This window comes from Anopheles stephensi, chromosome 2, assembly GCF_013141755.1.
Source record: "Anopheles stephensi strain Indian chromosome 2, UCI_ANSTEP_V1.0, whole genome shotgun sequence".
Taxonomy (NCBI): domain Eukaryota; kingdom Metazoa; phylum Arthropoda; class Insecta; order Diptera; family Culicidae; genus Anopheles; species Anopheles stephensi.
Window position 1 is genome coordinate 40,530,880 of NC_050202.1, and position 23,971 is coordinate 40,554,850.

The 23,971-nt window shown below is 46.7% G+C and overlaps 1 protein-coding gene across 8 annotated transcripts in view; it reads left to right on the forward strand.

Moving 5' to 3' along the window:
• Positions 1–23,942, forward strand: part of LOC118503122 (elongation of very long chain fatty acids protein AAEL008004) — a 37,568-nt gene extending 13,626 nt beyond the window's left edge. For 5 of the 8 annotated variants that reach the window (XM_036036072.1, XM_036036071.1, XM_036036073.1 and 2 more), the window contains 9 exons: positions 10,988–11,141; positions 13,279–13,361; positions 15,821–15,928; positions 18,150–18,233; positions 19,019–19,075; positions 21,414–21,519; positions 21,617–21,753; positions 21,833–21,985; positions 22,242–23,942. In XM_036036072.1, coding sequence (XP_035891965.1) covers positions 11,084–11,141; positions 13,279–13,361; positions 15,821–15,928; positions 18,150–18,233; positions 19,019–19,075; positions 21,414–21,519; positions 21,617–21,753; positions 21,833–21,985; positions 22,242–22,457 — 1,002 coding nt within the window. In that variant the 5' untranslated portion in view covers positions 10,988–11,083 and the 3' untranslated portion in view covers positions 22,458–23,942. Of the gene's footprint in view, positions 1–5,586; positions 5,903–10,987; positions 11,142–13,278; positions 13,362–15,820; positions 15,929–16,926; positions 17,008–18,149; positions 18,234–19,018; positions 19,076–21,413; positions 21,520–21,616; positions 21,754–21,832; positions 21,986–22,241 lie in introns of those variants that run through there. The other 3 variants (XM_036036076.1, XM_036036070.1, XM_036036075.1) reach the window with 3 other exon arrangements.
• The last annotated feature ends 29 nt before the right edge of the window (positions 23,943–23,971 follow it).

Sequence of the window (23,971 nt, forward strand, 5' to 3'; positions counted from 1 at the left end):
AGATAATCAACTCGAAAGCGCACGGATCCACTCATTATCAAGGTCAGCTGCTGGCCACTAGACGTGCTTCCGGTCTCAAACACATAACGTTGCGACCGTTGCTTTTAATTCGTAGAACACCCATCATCGACATCAATATTAATATTCTTATAGCTGTTGGTGGGTTTTCGCAATTTCCGCGGCTGACCTTCATCTACAGCTATACTTGTGAAGCGACTGTAGCGGTGTTCGACACAGACGCTGTTCGCCATCGCGTGCAGCAAGCGGATTTTGGACACCACAGACAGATAATGTCGATATGCGACGAACCGTGGTCAAGAACCATGGCTACGCAAGAGACGAAGCAGGTTAAAGTCGTAAGAAACCCAATCGCGGTGTGCATAATAACCTTGATGGGAATGTAAGCATGCTGATCAGCAGCGGGAGGAAGCCAAGGAGCAGGAGGAAAAGAGGTGAAAAAGCCCGACCAGAAAGTAGAGAAACCTGACGGAGATATGCGACTACTGCAGGAAGTGACTGCTAGTCGACGGTAAACACTTGGCTTGGTCGGCAGCGATCACCAACACCACTACCGGATGGCAGATCTGAAGTGTGTAGATCTTTCTCGATCGGTAGAGTGATTAAGAAGGATCTCATATATATGGGAGGAAGATGTGTGTGGCTGGTGAAAGAGAGAACGCCATAAATTCTCCATCGCCACCCCGAAGTGTGGAACCGCCCCTCGCCCCCTCCCCTCTCACCTCATGGCGCGGATGTAGGAAAACTAGTTTTGTTTTTAATTTTTCCACACACGCACACGCGCACCTTTCGGATGTTTCTTGCCAGCAGCCCACGAGAGGTGTACTGGAACGTTCGGTGGACATTCTTGGAGTGTTATCATTTGGATATCGCACCAATGAATGGTGTATAGACAGAAAAAAACAGAACCGGAATGGTGAGAGGCTTTGGCGATCTTTTAGGACAAAGTCCATTGCCCAGTTCAATCGTCGTGTTTTGCACATAACTTGTGGAAAACTTGCCAAACGAATAATTGTGATTGGCAATCCGGAGTCTTCAGGTTTAGCTGATAAACAAATCGTAAATAACTGGTAACCGTTTCTTCGAATGTAATAAACGGAAGCAAAAGTTTATTTTGGTTTTTGGAGTTAGAATTAAAAGAGAAAACCCTCACATTCACTAAGAAGAAAAAAGAGGAAGCAACGGAAATAACGTACACACACTGTACCGCAGCTTGCCAAAACGGGAAAACCTAAGAACCGGCTTGTGGATAGTCGTGGTATAGTCGGAGCTTCTGCACGATTGATTACTGTCGTCAACAACAGGCATGCGGAGATCGATTGAAGGAATGCGGGAACAAGCGACGGGTAGAGTAGAGTTATGGTACGCGCCTGTGGGAGGAAGCGGCTGGAATGTTAGCTTACATCGAATGCATACCAATTGTATTCACATACCCATCGCATTGTGGGGACGCATGATACGAAGCAAAAAGAAAAAAAAGGCGGGTGAGCTTTATCTCTCTCCGATGCTAGATAGAGTGTTACTTGAGCAGCGACGGTACGAAAAACCTGAAGACGACTCGTCACCCACTGCAACGCATATCAAACAGCGCTTTGATGGAAGCGTTTATAGAAAAAGCCGTGGGTGTGATGCGTCCGCGCTTTAGCTATGCATGTGTGTTTGTGTGAGTGTGTACATACATTCTTGTAATCTACCCGTGTTTTGTCAGGACGACAAAGGTGCCTCACGCGTAGGTGGTGTGCGTTTGTTGGGGAGTGAAAAGGAAAACGACGCAGCACGCGACTTTGTCACCTTCTTTGGGCTGGGTTATGATGGTGCGCCGAAATGGAAACACGAACCGTGTGCTGGTGACAGTGGGACAACGGCGTGCTGGAGACGCGTGTATTGGGTCAGGGTATCGATTGGTCATTGCAGCGCACCATTGGGCGGGCAGGTTTCCTACATTCCAAGCTGGTGGCAGCAAAGCAGGGCGGCAAGGAGGGGCCCCACAGTGTGGCCGTATGTATGCGAAGGTCCACTTTTGAATAATCAAGCCGCATAACTAACGGAGGGATAAATTTGGCCATTTTACACACCACATGCACATACACGGTGTAAGGTTAACGAGGCACTGGCGATGAGTATTTATAGCCCCATCATAGCCGCCAGGAATCGATTCTGTTGTGTTAGGACTACTTGCACACTTTTTGCTTTGTACGTCACTTCAATAAAGTTTGTTAAGCAACATCATTTTCGCTAGGCATCCCCGGGCACCAGCAGTTGTTCGATTTTATCGCGGCACATGTGTGTCTGGTCCACAGAGGCTCATGACCATTAAATCCTTCCCATCATCGACAGCTGACCCGCGTGCGATGCGATGTCACTGATCGCCGCCGTCCCAAAATCGAGGGCTGCGGTCCAACTATATAACTGCGCTGTTGTGTGTGGCCCGTTACTACTGCACCACAGCGCTCGTTCCACCGTTATGATCAAGCTCTCTGAGCGCATCTTTCGCGCCTCAAAGCACATACTAGGCATGGTGCGTGTTTGTATGTGGAGGATGTAAGAGGACACATTATAAAAAAATGGAGTCATTTAACACAACAGAGACCACATCGCGGGAATCGAGCACACACGCTGAGGCAACGATGCGTCGAAATCGTATGGTTTGGCTTGGTTTGGTTGCCCGGAGATGCCAGGAGACCTACTAACCGCGTTAATGAAAGTAAAAGTAAGCTACTTCAGTTTTCCCTTTTCTCCGCGCACCGTAAAGCGGAATTTTTGGGGGGAGTTTCGTTTTCTTCTCTGTCTCGTTTTTTTTTTTGTGGCTAATGCTAGCATTGGTCGCTTTTGACTAGGCCGCCTACCTTAGGTTTGTTCGCGTGCCCATCTGTCTGTCTGTGCCTGCCAGAGCTTACCGAGACCACCGAATCCCGTTGCCCTCTGCTAGCCCGCTCGTCTGCTGCGGTCTTTGTCCGAGGAAGAAAGGTTTGCTCTGCCGTGTGCATGTGTGAGGCTGTGAAGGTTGAAATGAAGGTGTAGAGTTTTGACAGAGCGAAGAGCAGCAACCCAGCCTGCTTGGCTGATCGAAGCCTGGGATCGCGGAGACTACATAACAAATTATGGTACTATTTAGTAAGTCGAGTTTGCGTTTTTTCTCGCTTCTTTTCTTTGCCGCTTGAAAGTGTTTTTGGGAGAGATGGCAGCGGGCAGACAAACACACTGCGACCGCAATACAGCCCGAAATATTCAATGAACGATCCGCATGGCATGGCAGCGCCGACAAGGATCACACATGTAATCGGCCGCACAGTGCGTGATAGGGATAGGAAATCGGGTGTAGTTTTGGGGCTGTGTCATTTCGACAAACTTGAAACACACAAACACACGCCAAACGGGCCGGTATTTTCGGGGGTTGGACGCGGTTACAAGACAGACTGCCAGGTTATCACGATCGGTGTGTGTAAGGGTTGCAGCAAAGCAGGTAGAAGCTTTAAACCAGTCAACCTGGTGGGCTTTTTGCAGTGATTCTTAGGTCAGTTAGGATAGCTTTGTTCGGTCTTTGGGTGACGACTAAGTAAACTCTGATATGTCCTATCGTCTGCATATGTCTGTGTATAGAACTGTAGAAGTAATCTTGAATTTGCACTGAGAAATAACCCAATTCGGTTCTTCGTCGTCCAATCATTACTAATGTCTCAATCAGATATCTCGGTGGTAAGGGGAAGCAGTTTGAAACCTTCATGAGGTGTCAATGTGCCAAATGAAATCGAAAATTGGTCGGAAAATGTGCCTCCTTCCCTTCATCGTTTTCCTCACTCCAATGCCGACACGCACGTTCATTAGGAGATTTTGTGACTGCTGCTGAACGCAGTTGCTTCACATTTGAATGAAGCAGGTGAAGTTGATTGATATGATTCGCATGTTTCCGCCAACTAACCACCTGTTTGCTTACTCATTTGTGTGCGTGTGTTTCTCTAGATGCTTGTATGTCATCGAAGAAACAAAGGAAACCCAGCGGTCCTCGTCACCCTCTTCTCTAGCGTGTGCGATCTCGCGCACAGTATTAATCACCGACCGAAACAACCGAGCGACGATTGCACAGGAGCATAGTTTTGCTTGGCGCGACTGACCTTGTCAAGAGCGCGGCAGGCCGCGCTTTCGTACGTTTTCTTATGTAATGGCCATTTATTTTATTATTCAAGTAAAGTTTTAACGCATTTCGGAGCTGCCCGGGGTAGCAGGCTCTGCTGTGCACCGTTGCTTCCCGCTCTCTTACCGAATTATCATGGTGGGGAGGGGGGGGGGTGTAGGGCGGGGGTAGGTTGGCCACCCGCCCGATGGATTTCGCTTTTCGTCTCTTTATTTGATCGGCTTACTTTTGGAAACTGAATTGAAGGGGAGGGTGGGGGGTCCAACGACGGCAGTGGGAATGTAGGAAGGTAGGGGAGATAGTGTGTTGTAGTATAGCCAATATAATCAAAGTGTGTGTGGTGTGCCCCTTTTTGTAAGTTATATTATTTTGGAAGTTTTTCGATCGGTTGTCCGGAGGCGGCTGCGGCGTGGAGACGTTAGGAAGGGTTCGGAGCCAGACAGGCTGGAAAACTACCCAAGCTTGCTCAATGCCTACGAAAATAAAACAAACATCACAACAGAAACAACAAGATGCACACAACAACATAAACACCCGAACTAGGTAGTCAAGCCAGAGATCTAACATGGTGGTGACCCGTTTCCTTGATGGAATGGATTCGCTTTCATGATAGTGTGTTTAAGCAACGATAAGCAGCGTTGTTAAACTTGGTGAAGCTCTATCCCGATTGTCTCGTAAGAATTCTAGTCTCCTAACTCAAATCATGAAACTCTTTTTGGCTCTCATTAGGTTGACGAATTGGGCTAGAAGAAATCCCTTTAATCTATATTCATCCGGGTCAGAATTCGTAACAGCTACACTTACAAGTCTTCCAAATCGCGTACTCTTCAAAACTGCGAATTAAAAGTCAAGTTGAACTCATTTCGCCTCCACCAACATCTCCACGCAAACGCACGCCACTGAGATCGGAGAGATCACGATCACAACCATTGATCGGTTGACTGGAACCAAAAGGGAGCTCGGTTCTCGTCTGTCGAAGTCAAAATAGCAGACTATACAGCGCGTGTGACAAAAGTAGATACCGTGGAAACCAAACTGTCAGAAACCCGCAACTATATTTGTCAACTTACACAAAGTCGCATGCAACAGGCGCGCATCGGTTTTGAAGTGTGCGCCGCGTACCATGCACATAACTCAACATCGAATTTTCATCGGGGCCCATCTCTCCCACTAGTAGTGTCGCGGGCATAACCCGGTTTGCCCGAAATATACACTCACACGAATGTTCATTCGCGTTGTTTGCGAACTTCGGCCCCCCTTGATGTGTTGTGCGCTGCGTGTTGTGGAAGGGAGGCCGCGTCTCAATGTGGAGGGGATTGTCCCCTTCTCTCTCTCTCTCCAGCTCCCCTCTCCCCTAACTGTCTCATAACTTCCTCGTGCTATGTTTCCACAGCTAATCGCGGGTACGCGCCATGGGGAAGCTGAAAATAACGTTTAGAAAACGACTGATTGTCATCGAGTACGGTTCGCGCGCGCGGTCGAGAGTTCGCTGGCGTATTCGTGATAGCAAAAGAGGAGTAACGGCTACAAAAAAAAGCATAATCGTGTCCCGTGTGCTATACCCGCGCGGTGGGTGTTTTCCACGACCTAGACGTGCCGTGTTGTAGCGCGGCGAAGCTTTAACAACCTTCGCGTATCCAAAAAGCGTGGTTCGGTTCGTATCAGTTGAACTTTTCGCGGCCAGTGTGCGCCCAAGTTTATTGGACACTATTATTCAGTGGTTTGAGATCTGTTTGAGCGAGTGTACTATAGGTAGGTTTTATTCGGGGCAAAAGCGCGCGCAAATTGGTTCCCGAGCTTTGAGGTGTGCAATTTTGAAAGGTTCGCTATTGGGAATATTGGAAATTTCGTTTGACGGTGCAAAAAAGTTCTTCAGTCAGTGGGCGACGAACTGCTGTGTATGCGAGTGTTCTATATATCGGCGATCGGGGAGTTGCCTGGCGTAAAACTGCATTTTTGGCAAATTGTTAGCCGATGGGCGGTGGTGGTGTGCTGTACTGGAGTGGTGTGAAAATGAATGTGTCTGTGTGGGCTGAGGTAGCCAAATAATAACTGCCGCTTCAGCTGATTTTCTCCGCCCAGCGAGTAAAGCACGTGTTGAGAAACTGTAAAGGGTCTGTGGAAATTGGTCAGAGTGGCGCACAGCCACAGAAACTGCCAATGAACCCAAAGCTAATGTCAGAACTGCATCAGTGGACTGTATTTCCAAAAAAATGTGTGATTCGTTTTGATTGGATGTAGTGATACAGGAGTGATCTTAAACCGGATCTAAGAAATAGAAAAGAAAAATCCAACAACGGCAGCCAGCCCCGCAGTAACAGGTTCCGCGCCGCGCACGCATTTGGCTCTGACATCAGCTCCCGTGTGCGTGTTGTGTCACGAGCTCTGCCATCGATAGGAGAGTGAACTGGAGTTGTGTTGTCTCTTACGTGAATTTTGGTATATGACAAAAATCAACAAACGGTTACGCAACACACCCCGAACCTAAAATCACGGCTTTACCGTCGCGTCAGTATCGCACCCGGGTGACAAATGGAACCGACAGCGTGAGAGAGCGAGAGCAAGAGTTTGAGTGGACGAGAATCCCACGTGAAACTGTTGTCTGGATCGGTAGCGCGTGTCATCCAGTTCGCAACAAGAAACGGATGATCCATGCTAAAGTCGAAGATTATTCTACCATATTCCCCCTGGCCAGACTCTCTAGGGATTTAGCGGATCGTCAAGCTTCTTCTGCTTCTTGTTTCGCATGTGGGATGCCATTTATCACAGTGGAATGATTTGTTGATATCAGTTCGAAGCAGATAACACCGTAATGGGTGTGATGAACGGTTGAAGTTAAAAAATCGATGGAAGAAACCGCCATTGAACCGCCCGTGTTATCTCATTCGGGAGTGTCTGCTTGCCCAGTCATGTCAGGATGACATTCGTCAAAGCTGCAAAAATGTGGGCCAATCCTCGAGATCCATTTTACCAGTAATGCCCTGGAAATTTTGTGATGGGTTTGGGTGGGAGGCTTTCCGTGCCTTTAGATATCGGCGATAAGAAGGGCAGACATACGTCGATCATGCTATTACTGTAATAGTGGTACGCTGGCCTCTCCGACTGGGACCTGTGACTCACACACGCTTGAGTTTTGTCACGATTACGAGTTTTATCGCGTAACACACGTAGCATCACAGATCGAACATCCAACCCTCCGGAGTTGTTCCGCCCTCCCCTTGAACCACTAACCCCACCCTCTCGCGATCAGTTCCACGATCGGACGCGCACTCTTATAGCTTTCTCGTGGTGTATATCTTAAGGGCCGCCCCCTTTTGAGCGCTGGAATTAGGTTGGTTCCAGCTCGTGCATCGGAGGTTTTGATACCGGTGATATCAGTATGTGGCTGGCTGACAAGCTGCAGAGTTACCTAGCCGCCCAATGCCTGTTGCTGGTTGACTTCTCGCTACAAAAAATCGCACCACAGTAGATGGATGTGCATACCGTGCGTTGTGTGTAGCGGCTGGCTGAATCACAATTCTGTTTTCCGTCCTCTCGAGAGCCCAATTTTGGCGCTTGTTTTTTGATAAAGAGCTTAGCACCCGTGTAGTGCGCCCCCTTCGTTATCCCCGTATGTAGACTTTTCGGCGGAAAAATAGGAGCAGCTCAACAAACGTTAATCCTCCCTTCCCGAAAAAAGAGATATGAGCATGGTAACGCGACCCAACTCGCACCCTTACAACATTGGGCGAAAAGTAATGAAAATAAGGTTTAAGCTCCCTCATCAAAACCGGTGGTACGTACGTAAACAGAGGGCTGTGTCATGCAAGTACAATGTGGCAAGTTGGAGTGCGGTTGTTCGATGTATGTTGAAATTGAGCTTTCCGTGACTATTAATCTCTTATAGACGTATCTTATCCAAATGTGTTCGTTAGTAAAACAAATCTCAGTTGATTGATGGAGTGCAGTAAAAGTTACGCCATCATCATTACACGAGAATTCGTTGGTCTAAATACAATTTTCATTTCAATTCTAAAACAACTTCACCCAAAATGCGTAACCGCTGCGTTGAACGACAAGTTCAACCCTTCGTAATGGAACACGTGTGGAAGCAAAACATGAACTATGTCGTTTGTGTCACTGCACACGGACACGATCAAACGACGGACTAGCTTCGGGCTAGCTCCTATCAACCAACCGACCAACCACCATCTCATGCCTATAGCTGCTGTTACAAAGAGAGCTAGCGCATCATCAGTTATGACATCGGCGGGCAGGGCATTAATTACTTACACCAATGCTCTCGTGAGTGATGACTTAATTGTTATCTGAAATGCAACGGAAAATTAAATCAAACTTCGCTCCTATCGCGCTGCGCACTCGGCGTCCTGATAAACCGATCGTCACTGTGACTTGGATCGATCGAGCTAAGCTTGGTCGAGCGTATCACAATTCACTTAGAATTCCGGCATTTTAATATACCTTCTACCCGTGTGAATGTCGTCGAAGCGCTTATGTAACATCAGACAAACGTGGTCCAACCATTATGACAGGTGGACCTGTTATTCCTGGGTTATGGAGAATATGGCATCGGTATCTTCTAAACCCCACATTTCTCAAACGTGGTTAGCGCGTCTCTACATATGCATGAATGTTTGTAGCGTCATCGACAACGACAAACGTCATCATATTTGTGTGTGTGCATTTTTTATTTTGTTAAGCCTTACGCTATGACGCACGCACTCACGCACATTTTTAGCCTTATTTTTGCGTTTGCCCTTTGCAGTCGAATGCGCCTATAAATAAAGTGAAGAAATCACGTTTCGGCTACAAATATAGATCCACTGTTGGTGGACTCTCTCTCTCTCTCTCTACCATGGCGTTAAAGTGTGCCAAGATCTTCTTTTGTGACTCGGTTCGCTCTTATTCGGTGCAGTATGCAAACTGCAATCAACATAGCTATAGTAACCCCCGATGGCGGCGCCGGGCAAAGCGTCGATACGTCTGGGTTCTTAGTTGAACTACCATCTTTCTTCCTGGTCGTGAAGGCTCGTGATCGGAAGCAATTCAATCGATCGATTGAAACGGAACCACTGGGTGGTGGAAGCAGAAAGCAAGCCATGTGTCACATGAGCACGTGAAATTAAGCGAGCAACACTACGGTCCAACCCACGAACGCGTCTTCGTGTGTGTGTTTTTATGTTCGATGCACTCATTCGGTAGACGGACTGTCAATGGTTGCGTGTGTGTGTGTCTGTGTGTCACGCGAGCACCAGGGTGGGTGGTGTCTGTTGTGGTACCGTTCGGAACGCCGTCGCACGTGCAAGCGCAGCATGATGTCATACACTCTCGCAGAAGCGCGCAGTCCAACGGATGCACTCAGCTGTTTCCGCCCAGGCGCGACAAGCCGTCCGGTCGCTGTTGATGCTTGGCTTTCCTTGGTTTGGTCAGACCACGTGATGTGTGGTGGTCGTCGATTTCGTGCTTCCCTACGACGAAGGAGCGGCAGTTATGCAAGCGAACGAAAATCACGGGTTCGTCCTCGCTATCGTGTCGAACGCTTTTGGCGCCATTGTCACGGTTTATTGTCGGAAGGAAAGTGTTCGTGCTCGACGTTACCGTTGTTACACCGCTTGTTGGTGGACTTCACGATCCCCCATTTGCCGAGCCGGAGGCCCAGAACGTTGAAACATGATCCACGCGAGAGGGGTCTGGTAACTCTGTGCCAGAATTTGTGGACATGTTGGCGCCTCTCTAAGCACTTCATGTCGCTTGCACCAAATGCGCTCGGCTCATGCAATCCCGTTCCGTTCGTGTTTTACTCGTTGCGGCGATGTGGAACATGAACAAAACAAAAAACCGAAGTCTCTTAATTGATAACTGCATGTTGTACGCAGTAAACAAACTCCAACCGCATGTTAAACCATTTCCTCCAAGCTGGTGGGTTTGTTCGTTTCCTGCATTTTCCCCGCCCCGCAGAAAGGCATAAAAGCTGGGCAAAACTTATCAGATTATTCCCCAAACAAAAAAACGACGACACACAGATGGAGGGAAGCGAAACTTTGTCCTGGCCAACGACTATCACCCCAGGCAAACAGAAAGGCTATCTTTTGTATTGCTTTTGCTGGTATATGTCACACGGTACGGAGCAGGAACGGTCGATTCCTTATTCGATTGATTCCTTAGCCCTACAGCCCCTTTTTAGCCCTGGACGTTATCATCAAACCGATATCCAGTGACTTCCGTGTTGCTTGTGGAAACACACGCGAATGTATATGCCGTTGCGTTTCGTTTGATTCAAATGCAAACGTAACGAATGTAGGTCACCGCTCCCCGTGCGTCTTGGACTGAGCAGAGCACAGTAATGAAAGACCATCGACCATCACAACACTCACCCTGGGTGTTTTATTTTCTGCTGTTCGCGCGCGCTCGTCAATACACCTAGCAGCGTGGCATTTTAACGTGAACATCAATATCTCAGTTCCCCGGTCAAGGAAATGGGTTTCGATTAATAATCGATGGTAGCTGTGTGTGTATATTGGGTGCGAACGACAACGACAACGGTGCTGATGACGCGGGTACAACTTACTAGAAAAGCATACTACTACTCGTCTCGTCTACTACTATGTGCCAACGGTCGTCCTCCTGTGGCAAGGTGGAAAATTGGTGCAACACCATCCAATGTCGTCCATTCGCGCTTCACAAGATGATGGGGAATGTATAATATTGCGCCTTCTTAGTTTTGTTTTCTTTCTCCAGCGTCAAGCTACGCCCCGTTGTGGCCTCGCGCGAGGCTGTAATCAAATTATCACATTTTTAATTAATCCTTTCCCCATCTGATTTGCGATATCGTTTCAGCATCAGCAGAGCTTGTATCTAGCGCCCGAGCCAAATATCCGTTCCTGTTCGTGTTTCGTTCCAGCCCGTCACAAACCTGCACACATACTCACAGAAATGGCCTTAATTATGAAATACATTGACAGTATGCATCACTACATGGACAAATACGGAGGTAAGTTGTGTGTTGCGTTTGGAGATGGTGGTTCGACTGTTAGTTTTAACCTTACCGGATAAAATAACATTTTATCAATAAAACCTGTCAATGCTGCTGCACGCTGCTCAGAATACGTGACAGCGTGTGATGAGATGTGTTTGAAGGAAATGTATACAGTTCTACTGCAGCACCCGTTCGTGTTGGTCAAGAGCAGAGAATCAGTAGCTATTGTACACTTCATCACAGGTACCCTATTCAGTACCGTAATTCGTGTGGTGTAGAGAGTGTTGTGCACTGACCGGGGACAGTGCGATAAATGCATTAGAATAATCAAAAGTAATTTAAAACACATTCACTGCAATGTGGATCGTGCTATGTTTGTCTTCTTTTTAAGTTTTTCTACTGTATATCGATGATTTAAATATGCACGGCAAGAAGCCACCATGAGTGGCGCTCTACTGCTGCGTGCTTGTCATTTAAAATTCTGCCTGTGAACTCCGGGCTGGGTTCGAAAGAACGCACAAATCGATTTGGCTTTCGATTGTATCAGTAGAGGTAGGCACGGGGGGAAGGGTGCTTCCGGTTAACATTGTTTGCGGTTTCGGATGCATTTGCTGCTGAGCGATATCGATTTCCATAACGGCGCGCTAGGTCACAGCCTAGAACTTGTGTAAGATGTAGTGCATTCACCTGTGCCAGACAGTAAATAACCGTAACGTCCGTATTTGTGAAGCAGTCCGTGTTAATTAGGAGACAGAGAGAAGGACATCGACCCACGGGTGGCTCGATCATGTACCCCGGAAAGTGCATCGCTTGTGCCCCGGGGCGAGTAGCGCAAAATCATGTAAATTACCGGTGTAAGCATTGTGCGCACTTCCTAGTGGAACGTCTGGTGCGCTTAATAGGGTTGATGGAGGCGCATGGTTGTTGGTTGAGTCCAGTTAGGTTGTGTTTTTGTTTCCCAAAAGATTTACGTTCCCTTACTTGCTCGTTTAAAAAAATCTGTACTCTTGTCTGATTTATGAAGGCATCGATGTGCACGTCTTAAAGCGAGCAATGCTTTGTTTATTCAGACCGTATTTTATATATTCTCCCTCCTCACTCACTTACCTACTTGCTCCGGTTGATAAAAAGGCATGGAAAAGTACCTGACAACCTTCGCTAATACCGGTAGATGCATTAATTATCCAAACCGCGCTGCGTGTAACGACTCCAAGATGGCATGCGCTTACTGGTACAGTTGTGACGGCGACGAATCACGAAGCGCTACGGATCGCAATCGCGCGATGTCATTGACGCACGGCTGATGATGGAATTTATTAACCAGTGGAACTTTTTCGTTCTAACCCACAAGCGGGCGAGTGAAGTTCTGAGCCCTCACTCTTCCCGCGGCTTCCATTCGCGGTGTGCTAATTGAAACATTACAAGATTGTAACTGATCGACATCGTTAGTGTTTGTTATTGCGAATGATGGGTGCTTTGTGCGAAATGCTTTCCATTTTCAAAAGCTGTTTTATTGACGTCAGCGGTAAAACGTATCATTTTCTGAAATGTAGAAAGTCCAGCATTACTGCAAATGACTATCGGCGGGTGGTTGCTGTGATAGCACTCTAGCAGTAGCGGTGCTGGTTGGTGGCGTGTCTACGCTGGATAATGATGAAACAAACATTTGTCGCGCCCCCGTTTGCCGTTCAATCACCGTAAGCACGCACGCACCAATCAAACGCTGATGATGGATACGTCCATCCTGGTGTAATCGATGACACTTTGTTTGTGCTACCGTTTAGCACCTCATTTTCTCTTTTCGAGAGGTAATTTTCCTCCGCGTTTCCCGGAACCAATCTTCGCCAACCGAACCCTCTTTGTAATGGTTTGGAGTGACAGCCGCACTTGATATCGAAAGGCTTCGGTTCACGAGCACAAAGCCAAAGTGGGTGGCCCATCAACAATATGTTGATTCTCATGACTATTCGGCTCCAAACGATCATCTACTTATTGTGAAAAAGTGTACGGGCACAATATCTGTAGCGCCTTCCGAGTGACCAGATGGTCGCATCCCATTAGTCTGGGTTCACGATAATAGAAACAAAAGAAAGCAAAAATACAACATAAACATAAACACAACAAACTAAATCAAATTGTCTTTCTTTTCCAGATCCCCGGACGAAAGATTGGCCACTGATGTCGTCGCCGCTCCCAACCCTAGCACTATGTTTAGGATATGTGTACTTAGTCAAAGTAAGTAGGGTCAGAATGCAGCTCACGTTTTTCCGTGACGCCGTTACGCTCGGTTGCGGGTGACATTGCAATCACTTATTAGCAGATGGTAGAAACGCCGTGGAATAGTCTGCTCCTCGTAAGAGACATAAGAAATTATCAATTCTTCATAACGATGAATCAAAGACGACCATCAAAGCCATCAGAAATACCACAACCACCACAAACAGCTGCTTCCTATGTAATCTATCCAACAACAAGCAAACTAAAACAGGATTTCCACACTTAAATATTCAAATTTCGCTCCATATGCATATTCGAGCTTGTGTATCGTCTGTGGTCTGTTGTTTCAAGCAAAATCTGAATAATGAACTGGTGTGTTTGTGTGTGTATGGCGCGATTTTTTTGTTTTATGATTTTTATGGGTATGGAGAGAAAACTAACTTCACCGCAACGGCCACGGCCCGGGTACCAGCCAAAGTTTTCATATTTTTTCCTCCAAAAATTTTCAAGGTAATCGGGAACATAACCGGATTACGCTGCCGTCTGCCGATAGCCATGAACAATGGTTAGGGTGCTGGTGGCAGTTCGATACTCAAACTAAAACTGGTTTACGTGCGATCGTCGTTTGAATTTTGATTTCTAAATCGACAGAGGGGTTCAGAGGGGTTTTTGCTTGTGTTTGTGCTTGTGAGGGTGATTTTCTTATACACACTGTGTGGTGCACGAACGCACGCTTTAGGTCAGTTTAGTTTAGTTTCTTGTTGGTCGGTTTCTTAACCTGTACCTGATTTCCTCACGCAAAATTGAGCGATGATCTCCAGCATCGGCATCATCATCTCTGTGGCGGTATGGAACAGGTTCATTCATCTTGTAGCCCCGGTCGGTTTGGTTGGTGCGGGTGTCGAAAGTCGATTCGGTCGATTTGTGAACACAGTACCTTGCGTTTTTGAATTCCCCCAACCGTTGATCGATATTGGACCGAAGAGTCGCTCTTTTTGATGGTCGTTTCTCTTGTGAAGCAATGGATAAACAGCCCGAACGTGGCTGGGTTCACGGTTGCCGACAGTGCGCACCCATGCTTCTACTCCTACCTGTCTCTGACCTGGGACATTAGAGCATATTTTCGAAACCATCAGCAGCGAGTCAATCTTTAGAGCAGTATTGGAGTGGAGGGCCGATCGCGCAACGCTCATCATGATCGTGTGAGATGTGTACGAACCAAAGACCCAAATCCCTCATCTTCAAACTCTCCAAATGCTAGCGAAGGAAAGTGGGCCCGTGGTGAACCTAAAAATTATATTGTCGCCTCGTGACAGGATCGTGCCACGAAAAAACGGACTTTAAAACCTGCCATTCTTGCATAATGCAGTGCGAATGTAATCGAACGTTACAGCCGGCCAATTTTTGGAATTTCACTTTGCGCCTTACTGTTTAATTTTCCGCCACCCCTCTAATTTCCTCCCTCCCCCTTTTTGATGTCTGTTGCAACTGATCGATGGTGGCCAAAAAATGGAATCAAATGTCCGATTCCATCATCGCTGTGAGGGAGGTGGTGGGCTCGCAAAAATAAGATGGAGGTGGAATAACCTTCAATACGCATAAGACCAGTGCTCTGCGAGTGCGTAAGACGCGATGGCAAGGCAAAAGGAGAGCTTCACAATAAACATAAGTATAGTTTTAAAGCCCTCCTTGCCTACCGATCGCCAGGGTGGCGGTGGGTGATGTGTTATGCATTTAAAAGTGAAACGAACGCTGCACGCTAATAACTTGCTTCCTTCGCAGTACGCCCCTACCCTCATCAAACCCGTACTTTGGGTTGGGTCGCGTGAAAGCATGTCGAAATGGAAAAAATCGGTTAAGGTTAGCTTATCTAACATACCTGACCTTAACCGGACCGGATTGTGGACCGCGGGCCACTATTGCTCGATCGCAAGTGCACACGACGGCAGCGACGCCGAATGCGATTATTACAAGCACGCCTGGTACACGTTCCGGAATGTGTCGATCTGATTTGACACACGGTGGGAAACCTTCCGACCACGGGACGGCGTAGAGGGGGGCTCTTTTTGTAGCCATTTGACTGTCTGTTTTAGAACGCGATCATAGCGGTAGCAGAGCGAGTTAATAGCTATTTAATTACCACAAAAGCCGGGCCAACCTTCGTCGATCTTGATGCAAGTGCAATTTCGCCGTCATCTTTTCGATCGCGCGCTGTTTTGCTTGGCGACGATCGGAAGAAGGGGAAACGCTACAAATTATGTATGCGAGCGTTCTCATTAGATAAAGGGGAGAGCAACAATTACTCTAGCGGTGTCTACATTTGAGCCGTGCAAACAGGAGCGTTTATGGAGCAAATCACACTTCCATTGTTTTGTTTTTGCGATCAGCGTAACAGGGAAGCGCGCCGGATTGTCCACAACTGTCTCGAGCTACATCACTGTGAATAATACCCTTTTTTTGTCTATTCTCATCCACAGGTCCTGGGTCCAAGGCTAATGGAAAACCGCAAACCCTTCCAGCTCAAAAACACCCTCATAGTGTACAACTTCGTTCAAGTCGTGTTCAGTGCCTGGTTATTCTATGAGGTACATTGTCAAAAACTAGCACGAGCCCCAAATGGCTCAGCTGCAACGTTCAGAGACTACTGCTGTTACAATATTTATTGCCTGGTTTTTTTCGTATGAAGCATTCAAAAACGACGATAACGCAATGACTGGAATCGTGTGGATGGGCAAACATTCACAAGGATAAATATGTGTTTAAATGTCATTCCTAGACGACCGTGACTTAGTAAACGTCGCTCGTTTACGCTTTACAGACGCCTTACAGCATTACAGATTTTTTTTCGCGACGGTGACAAACTTTACTGCAGCTTTGCACACAACCAGCAGCGTGCATTTTACTGTTAGATTTGTGTGTGTGTTGTTTGGATAGAATGTGTAACACTGCATGATTCAATTTGTACCACCTTCATCATCCCCGCTGCAATTCTTCTGTTTGCATACGGAGGTTCTTCAGAAAATCTGAGGCAGCAATCTCGGCAGCACACGGTTGCCTTCAAAAACATTTCCTTATGCCGCATATGTTTGGTTTGTGTCAACGCACTTTTAAGATTGATTGTGTAGTGCATTAAATTGTAATTGTACACATGGACAATCGTACCAGGAAGGCTACGACAAGGCTATGTTCGTGTGCGATAAAATTGGATCAGAGTCTCCCATTCAGCGCAGGGACGCCGGTACGATGAACTTCGACGTAATGAATACATCCCTCAAGAGCACTTGAGGTTGGTGAAATCCCTTTCACTAGTTGACTAGTACTTTTGGACGCATTACAGGTATTCTGTGTTCTGTTTGACCTTGCCGGCAACAGAAGCACCGAAGGCAACGAACTCGACGAACTTTTCTACTTCATCCTTCGAGCTTTAAGAAGAGAAAGGAACTCTAGGACAAACCTTCCCTTCTGCGCACACGCTTTAAACCTTGATTGTTGTTTTTCTTTTTCTCTTAACAATGAATGTATCCTCCCTGTGCTTCCTTACTGTGCTGTGCCGAAACCAATTACACATCTTCCGGGTACGTAGTGTTTAATGGGCGGCTGGTGGGGCGAGTACAGCTTCCGTTGCCAACCCGTGGATCACGGCACTACCGGACGCGCGATGAGAGTAAGTGTTGCCAACGCGCTGCAACCAGTGCTGAACAGTCGTCAGTGCTGCGTATCAGCTAATCCCCGAAGACCTGTTTTGCCCCGCGCCATCTTGCAAAAACAATAACTGTTCGAATGATCTTCTTTACGATCGGAGACGACGTACACAGTCTTCTTCCTTCTGTACGATCTCCTTTTCCGTATTTTTCGTTGCATCGAAAAGAACAACATGCTCCATGGTCAATCGTGTCAATTGGTGAAAGGGAAATTCGGCATCGGAACCACGTCACGGAAACCTTCGTGTAGCACAATACTCGACTCCATCCGCTCAATGCTATGACCCGAGCGGAGCATATGTGTCCTACCTCACTTTAGGTTGCAGGCTGGGAGAAGAGAAGCTTTCCAAATACTTCTGAATCTTCTCGTTGTCTCACCACGTGTAGCTGCAACCGAACAGTGCAATCGTGAAGCGATACTCGCAACACACACATCCATACATTATCGCACCCCGAAAGATGCGACAAAGAATCCTAGCTAAAGACCTAGGCCCATCTTATGTGTTGGTATACATGTGTGTGTGTGTGTTGTCCTACTACTGTAAGAAACGTGCAGACGATCAGTCGCTACTACTCGCTGAAAGCTGTAAATGACCAGTGATCAGTTGCGTTAAGTCACACTAAACGGTTTGTATGCGTGAGGGCACAAGTTGATTTTGATTAGTTTTCTGTTTGAGCTTTTAGACTACATACAAATATATATAGCAGCTAATCGTTGTTCAGTGTTCAAGCGCAACTGTTGATGTTCTACACCGTAGACACTACTAAACAGATGGACCTGCGCTGGCAAAAACCTCACACGAGAGGAAGCCTTCACTCAACGATGACGACGACGACGACGACGACTGTACGGCGGGACTTTCGTTTTGCAAAATTGGAACTACTCAGAAAGATACAGACACAGATGATTTATATAGAGACGCACATAACATCACTCATGCACACGAATGCTCACACCATAAAAGGACGTACACACAGACACACAGTGTGCTTCAGACAAAAATTTCAAACAAATTCAAAAACGCAGTACTGCTCAGCAATAAAATACTCGGAACGGAATCGGCACAAACACTAACCACTGGACCACTTTTTGCCACTTTTGCAGATTGGTGTATCGGGTTGGCTAACGGGACATTATAACTTCCGATGCCAGCCAGTCGACTATAGTAACCACCCCAAAACGCTGCGGGTAGGTTTCGAATCGAGTGAAAACACTCGACACACGCACTGAACATCGTACGGAAAGTGCCAGGGTTGCTTTCTTGGGTTTTATCAACTTCATCCCTATATCAACCACTGTCCACTAACATTGCTCAGTTCATTTAACTATGGTGAAGGCTAACATCCCGCTCATCCAACTATCTTTCTCATGCTTTTTTGCTTTAGATTACTGACATACACAGTTGTTTTAACTTCACTCTCTAACAATAACTTTATTTCTACTAAAACCTCTTAATATACAAAGAATTACTATAATTTCGAAAGTAACACGTAAATCGCTACATTGATCTATGGAACATTGTTCTTATCTTTGATCCTCCTTCACTCTCGTTTGGTCCGCCGTTACTGTCTACTAAATCCTCATAGCATTCAATTTTCCATCTGCATGCTCTTATGTTACTTTTGCTCCTATGAAGTTAGTTTCTTTCCATCTCCCTTAAGCCTTCCAACGTTAGCATCTAGGTTTCTAGTAAAGCAAAATTCCTTCATCCTTAATTATCATCAAGAATAAAAAACTCTAGGCTCCCCTTTCACGTGTTAATGTGTCTCATACCTCGTTTATTATCCCTGCCCTGTTTCAACTCGCTCTCAATCGACTCTCAACCAAAGCATCTCGCACCCTGGCTCCGTTTCGTTGAATCGTTGTCATCTCAGCGCAAGATGGGAAGAATGTCCATTTTTATAACACAATTTCTTTCTTCCACTACGTTTTTCCTGCCGCGTTTTGTGTACATTTACACTCGGATGATTTAGATGGTGCATGCCTGCTGGTGGTACTACTTCTCAAAATTCACCGAATTCTTTGACACGGTAAGTTTTACATTAAGACTTTTTGTATGTTAGCTTAAGAAAATCCTCCATCAGCAATCTTCATCACAAACGACACTTAGAACACTCGAACCCATTCGTTCTTGCTTAACGATCAATTGTTAACGATCTTACCGGACCCTGTGCGCATCATTAGCCGCTATTGAGCAAAGGAAGTCCACGCTGGATGAGCTGAAGAAAAACGTTACCAAAGTGTGCTCCAATACCCTTGAGCACATTTCGTCACGGTCACCCTTTGATGGCCCTCGATCTGTATATACGGAAGGCACTCACCCGGTCATTTCCTTCGTGCGGCAGGTGGCAGTAAGGTATAATACACCAGAACCGTGCCCAAAAAAGAGAGAGCAGCAGCAGCGGTCGTTCCGATACTCGAAGCAACATTTACGTCAATCGAAGATCATTTCCGGGCTCAGTCCGGCCGTACCTGCAGCAGAAAAACTAACAACCTCGCGAGTTAGCTGCGTAATACACGTCAGCATCCGCGAGATGATGAGCCCTGTTTGCTTAGCTTTTGCAGCTGCTGCGGCTGTTAGACACACGATTCGCAAATAATGATGGTGAAGAGGAGTGTGCCTCCATTCTTAGGTATTGTTTTCTATTTTTTATGGTTCCATCACCGCTCAAGACAAGCGAAGTCATACTGTTGGAGGTGCTGTTGTGCCCTCAAAACTACGAGACAAGAAACCTGGAAGAGAGGGCTTGTCTTTCACGTATGAGCTATTTTTTGTACAGATTTTTTATCCAGCAGTTACAAATTACTTCTGCCAAAATATAGTGTTGGTGAAGAAGTCTCACTACCTCACTACGATGGCCAATATTGACAGGGAAAATAAATACCACCGTCCAAGCATGCGAAGATATAAAGGCCAGGATATCTGTGCAAGAAGGGAACAGCCCCGGTATCTTTACCACGGTAAGGTGTTTCACATTGCTAGGCAAATGTTTTATTTGCGTGGTTTTGTCGATTGTTGGAAGTGTTTACTCGAGCTTCGGATTCGACCAGTGCGGAATGAACGATAAAAGAGCGAAAGAGAGTTGAATGTCAAGTACTACATCCCATCGTTCAACTCAAAGGATGACCACAGAAATCGAGGATCATTGAACTGCTGCTAGAGGTTCGGGATTCACACGATCTCTCCATCCAATGGAAACCATAAACAGAAAGCAGCAGTGAATGGTTTTCAAACTCGCATTAACACGCGCGCGTGTAGATCCCGCCCCGGCTCGATGCTAAACGATCGGATCTGTGTGACTTTATCGGTCATGGTGCCATGCAGCAGCAGGAGAAAATGCTTCTGGAACAATCTTTGCTTTCTGGAACGGCACAGAATGATAGAGGTGACAAAATCCGGGTATCGGTGCCGGGGACGATGAACACGCGCGAATCTCTCATTCACGTGAAATGCTGCTACACTCCCGTTAGCTGGTTTTCTTATGTTTCCAGTTTTCGGTGCGTCAATCCTGCTGCTTTATTATCGGCGTTGGACTTCGACCATAGCCGTATGGCCATGGTGGTACACGACGAGGATCGTCTGCCTGTGCGTGTGCAACGCGGGAGGAACACACCATAGAACCGGCTATGCATGGTGCAGAGATTTGACCAGCAAATCGACACCGATTCCGGTTTTCGCTCGACTCACCGGATTGGAAGAAATTTTCGCACGCAATTTATGCAGCTTTTTGGGAAAGGCACATTGTCACCATCGGGAACGCTGCGCAGCAAACGAACGACTTCACTTTCGAATTAAATGCTATAAACATGTTCGAATTCGATTCGTTGAAGCTCGCCGATCGTAGCATATCATACAGGTTCTGCAGTGCGATGGCCGCACTTGAAGTTCTAGTTCAAACGGTTGATCTAGTTTAGCCGATCGCACCAACAAAGGAATGGCAGCCAGTGCAGCTGTCATTACACTTGCTGCTCTAGTCTAGTAGTGACAGGTCGCGGGTGCACATGTAAGTGGCAGCTCTACTGACCCGGTCAAGCTTATAGCCGTTGCACCGTTGCACTCTAGAAATGGGTGTCCGTGAACGCGAATGTGCCCGGCATAACCGGACTGCCTTGGAATGCTCCGTTCTGAGCTCTAGCATATGTGTGTGATCGATGGTCAGTGCGTTCTACAAACCGATTGCGTGCATGTAAGGTTTAAACCTAGCACAGCGGGGTTCGAGTCGAATGAGCAACGAGAACAGAAAGAGTGTGTCATCGAGTGTTTGTGATGGAGACAGGCTGGGACGACGGATCCACTGATCGGCATCATATACTATCGGTTTCTAATACATCCAATGCTACCTTTTTTTTTTGCTCTCCTCCCGACAGTTCTTCTTTGTAATGCGCAAAAAGAGTAGTCAAGTGTCTACATTGCACGTCATTCACCACGGATGTATGCCAATGTCGGTATGGTTCGGTGTTAAGTTCACTCCAGGTAAGCATCGCCGGCGACGTTTCTGCCTGCGCGTGCCGATGATCGTACGATTTCGAATGCATTTTGCAAACCTGTCTTTTCCTCCTTCCCTCCTCAGGCGGTCATAGCACGTTCTTCGGCCTTTTGAACACGTTCGTACACATAGTGATGTATACGTACTACTTGTTTACTGCCCTCGGACCGCAATTCCAGAAATATTTGTGGTGGAAGAAGTATCTAACCGCCCTTCAGATGGTAAGTGGTGTGGCAGAGTCTTATCGCGTTCTGTACTTGGGAAGCATCAATATTAAACGGTTTGGTTCTCAATTTGCAGGTTCAATTCGTCCTGATTATGGTACACGCTTTCCAGCTGCTGTTCATCGACTGCAACTACCCGAAAGCTTTCGTCTGGTGGATCGGAATGCATGCTGTGATGTTCTTCTTCCTGTTCAACGAGTTCTACCAGTCCACATACAAGGCTCAAAAGGTAAGGAAACGGGAACACGAACGACCGCTTCCTTTCACACCGTTCAACTCTCTTTCTCTCTCTGGGCCAGGGTCTAGAATGTTTTTTATATACCAGATTTCATAAATCCCGTTCTTTTTTATTTTATTTTACCTACGCGACTTCACGCCATATGCTTACAAGCTTATAAGCACTGGATGTTGCTAGTGATAGTTGTGGTTGATGGGCTCGATGACGTGGTTAGTCTAATTGTTTTCCCCTTTCCTTTCTCTTGCAGCTAAAGAGAGAAGCTGCCGCTGCTGCCAAAAAGCGGGAAAGTGAGCTGCTCCTGCAACAACAAAACGGGCACATGGCCAACGGCAGCGCCGGCAATGGTACGCTCAGCAATGGCACCGGCAACAAGGCGGCCGATTATTACGTCCGAGGCGACGTCCCGGCCGAGATGGAACTGACGCAACGGTCAACAACGAACACGCGCACGACAGCCCAATAATAGCGGGATAAAGGCAGACAGGCCGCTTACGGTTCTTGTAATTAATTATTAATTTATTGTAAAATTGTCCCCGAAATCCGCGCGTGTGTACGTTTGTGGGGTTGTATGAGTGTGTGTGTGTGCGTGTGCAAGCAGCAGAAGCAGGATGTGTCGTAGACGCCCGTATCTCTCGTCCTGAGTACTTGTGCCGATCTTTTTTTCATTTTCCATTGCGAGCTCTGGTGTCTGCTACTACAACAGCTTTTAAGTTGATCAATTCGCCTTTTAGAAAAAGAAAATGTTTTAATTCTAGCCCCATAACTACCTGAGCGCACCACACATACAACACAAGCACACACAGTCACGCACGCACACCGAGAGGTTCGTCGCTGAGAGAAACAGTTCTACTGCAAACATGCAACCTGATGACGACGAATGTGGGCTCCTTTTGTAGGGCAAGGTTTAGAAGTAGTAGTGGCACGGGGGTTGCGATGATGTTGCGCGCCTTCCGGGGTCTGTTTAGTAGGATTTCAAGCAAACGGAAGGGAGTATGTCACTTTTGGATATACGTATGTGTAAATGGAGATTAAGAGAGGAAAAGGGCCAGGCAGCTTTACACCTTCTTGTCTATCTTTTCTTCTTTAAGTTTAGTAAGAAAGAAGCTGCACACAGCCCGCCGGCCCCGTTGTGCCGCTGCTACGGGGTATGGTTGATGATTTATTTTGAACAAACACAAAAAAGAAAAGAAACACAAGCAATTGGGCTAGATGAAGTTGTGTACAGATTATGGCGATGTGTAATGTATGTAATGTAATGATGGTGCAACAACAATCAGTAAAAAAGATATCAACCCAGGAGATGAACTGCAAGTGGCAGAGGAGAAGAAGGTACATAGCGTTTAAAGGGCTAGTAGAATGGGTACGAGAAAACACTAAAAGAAACTAAACAAAAAAGAAGAAACGGTCGAATAAAATCAAGGATACATAGTTCATAGGAAATGACAAAAGTGCAAGCAAACTTATATAGATATACGTGTGAGTGGTTGTGTGTGCATGGGCTCGTATGTATGGGTGCGAGTGGTGGGTGTGTATGCTATTGGGAAAATGTAAGTTGGGGTGGGGTCCGTTATCAGTAAAGACGAGCGTCATCGTCCGGCCGATCGTCCTTAACGTCCTTGTTCATTAGTATCAATTTTCCACCGTTTTTTGCGAGAATTGTGTGCTTTTCCTTCCGATTCTTCCTATTCTGTCCTTCACCCACCACCCCATCTATGAATGCTTCTTCCTGTCACATACGCTTCCTGTATCTTGTTGACTCCTAAGCGTATTCCCCATGCCGGGAGGAAATGGCTGGCGCTGGTACAATAGCAGTAGCAGTCGTCGGGTGTCCTATACATATATTTACATTTAAGTGAAATACCAATCTACTTTTTCACTCTAAGTTTAAGGAACTTCTTTTTAAAGGACACACAATCGGCAATAAAACAAGACGATCTTGAAAAAACAACGCAACACCGAGCACAACGGGGATGTGTG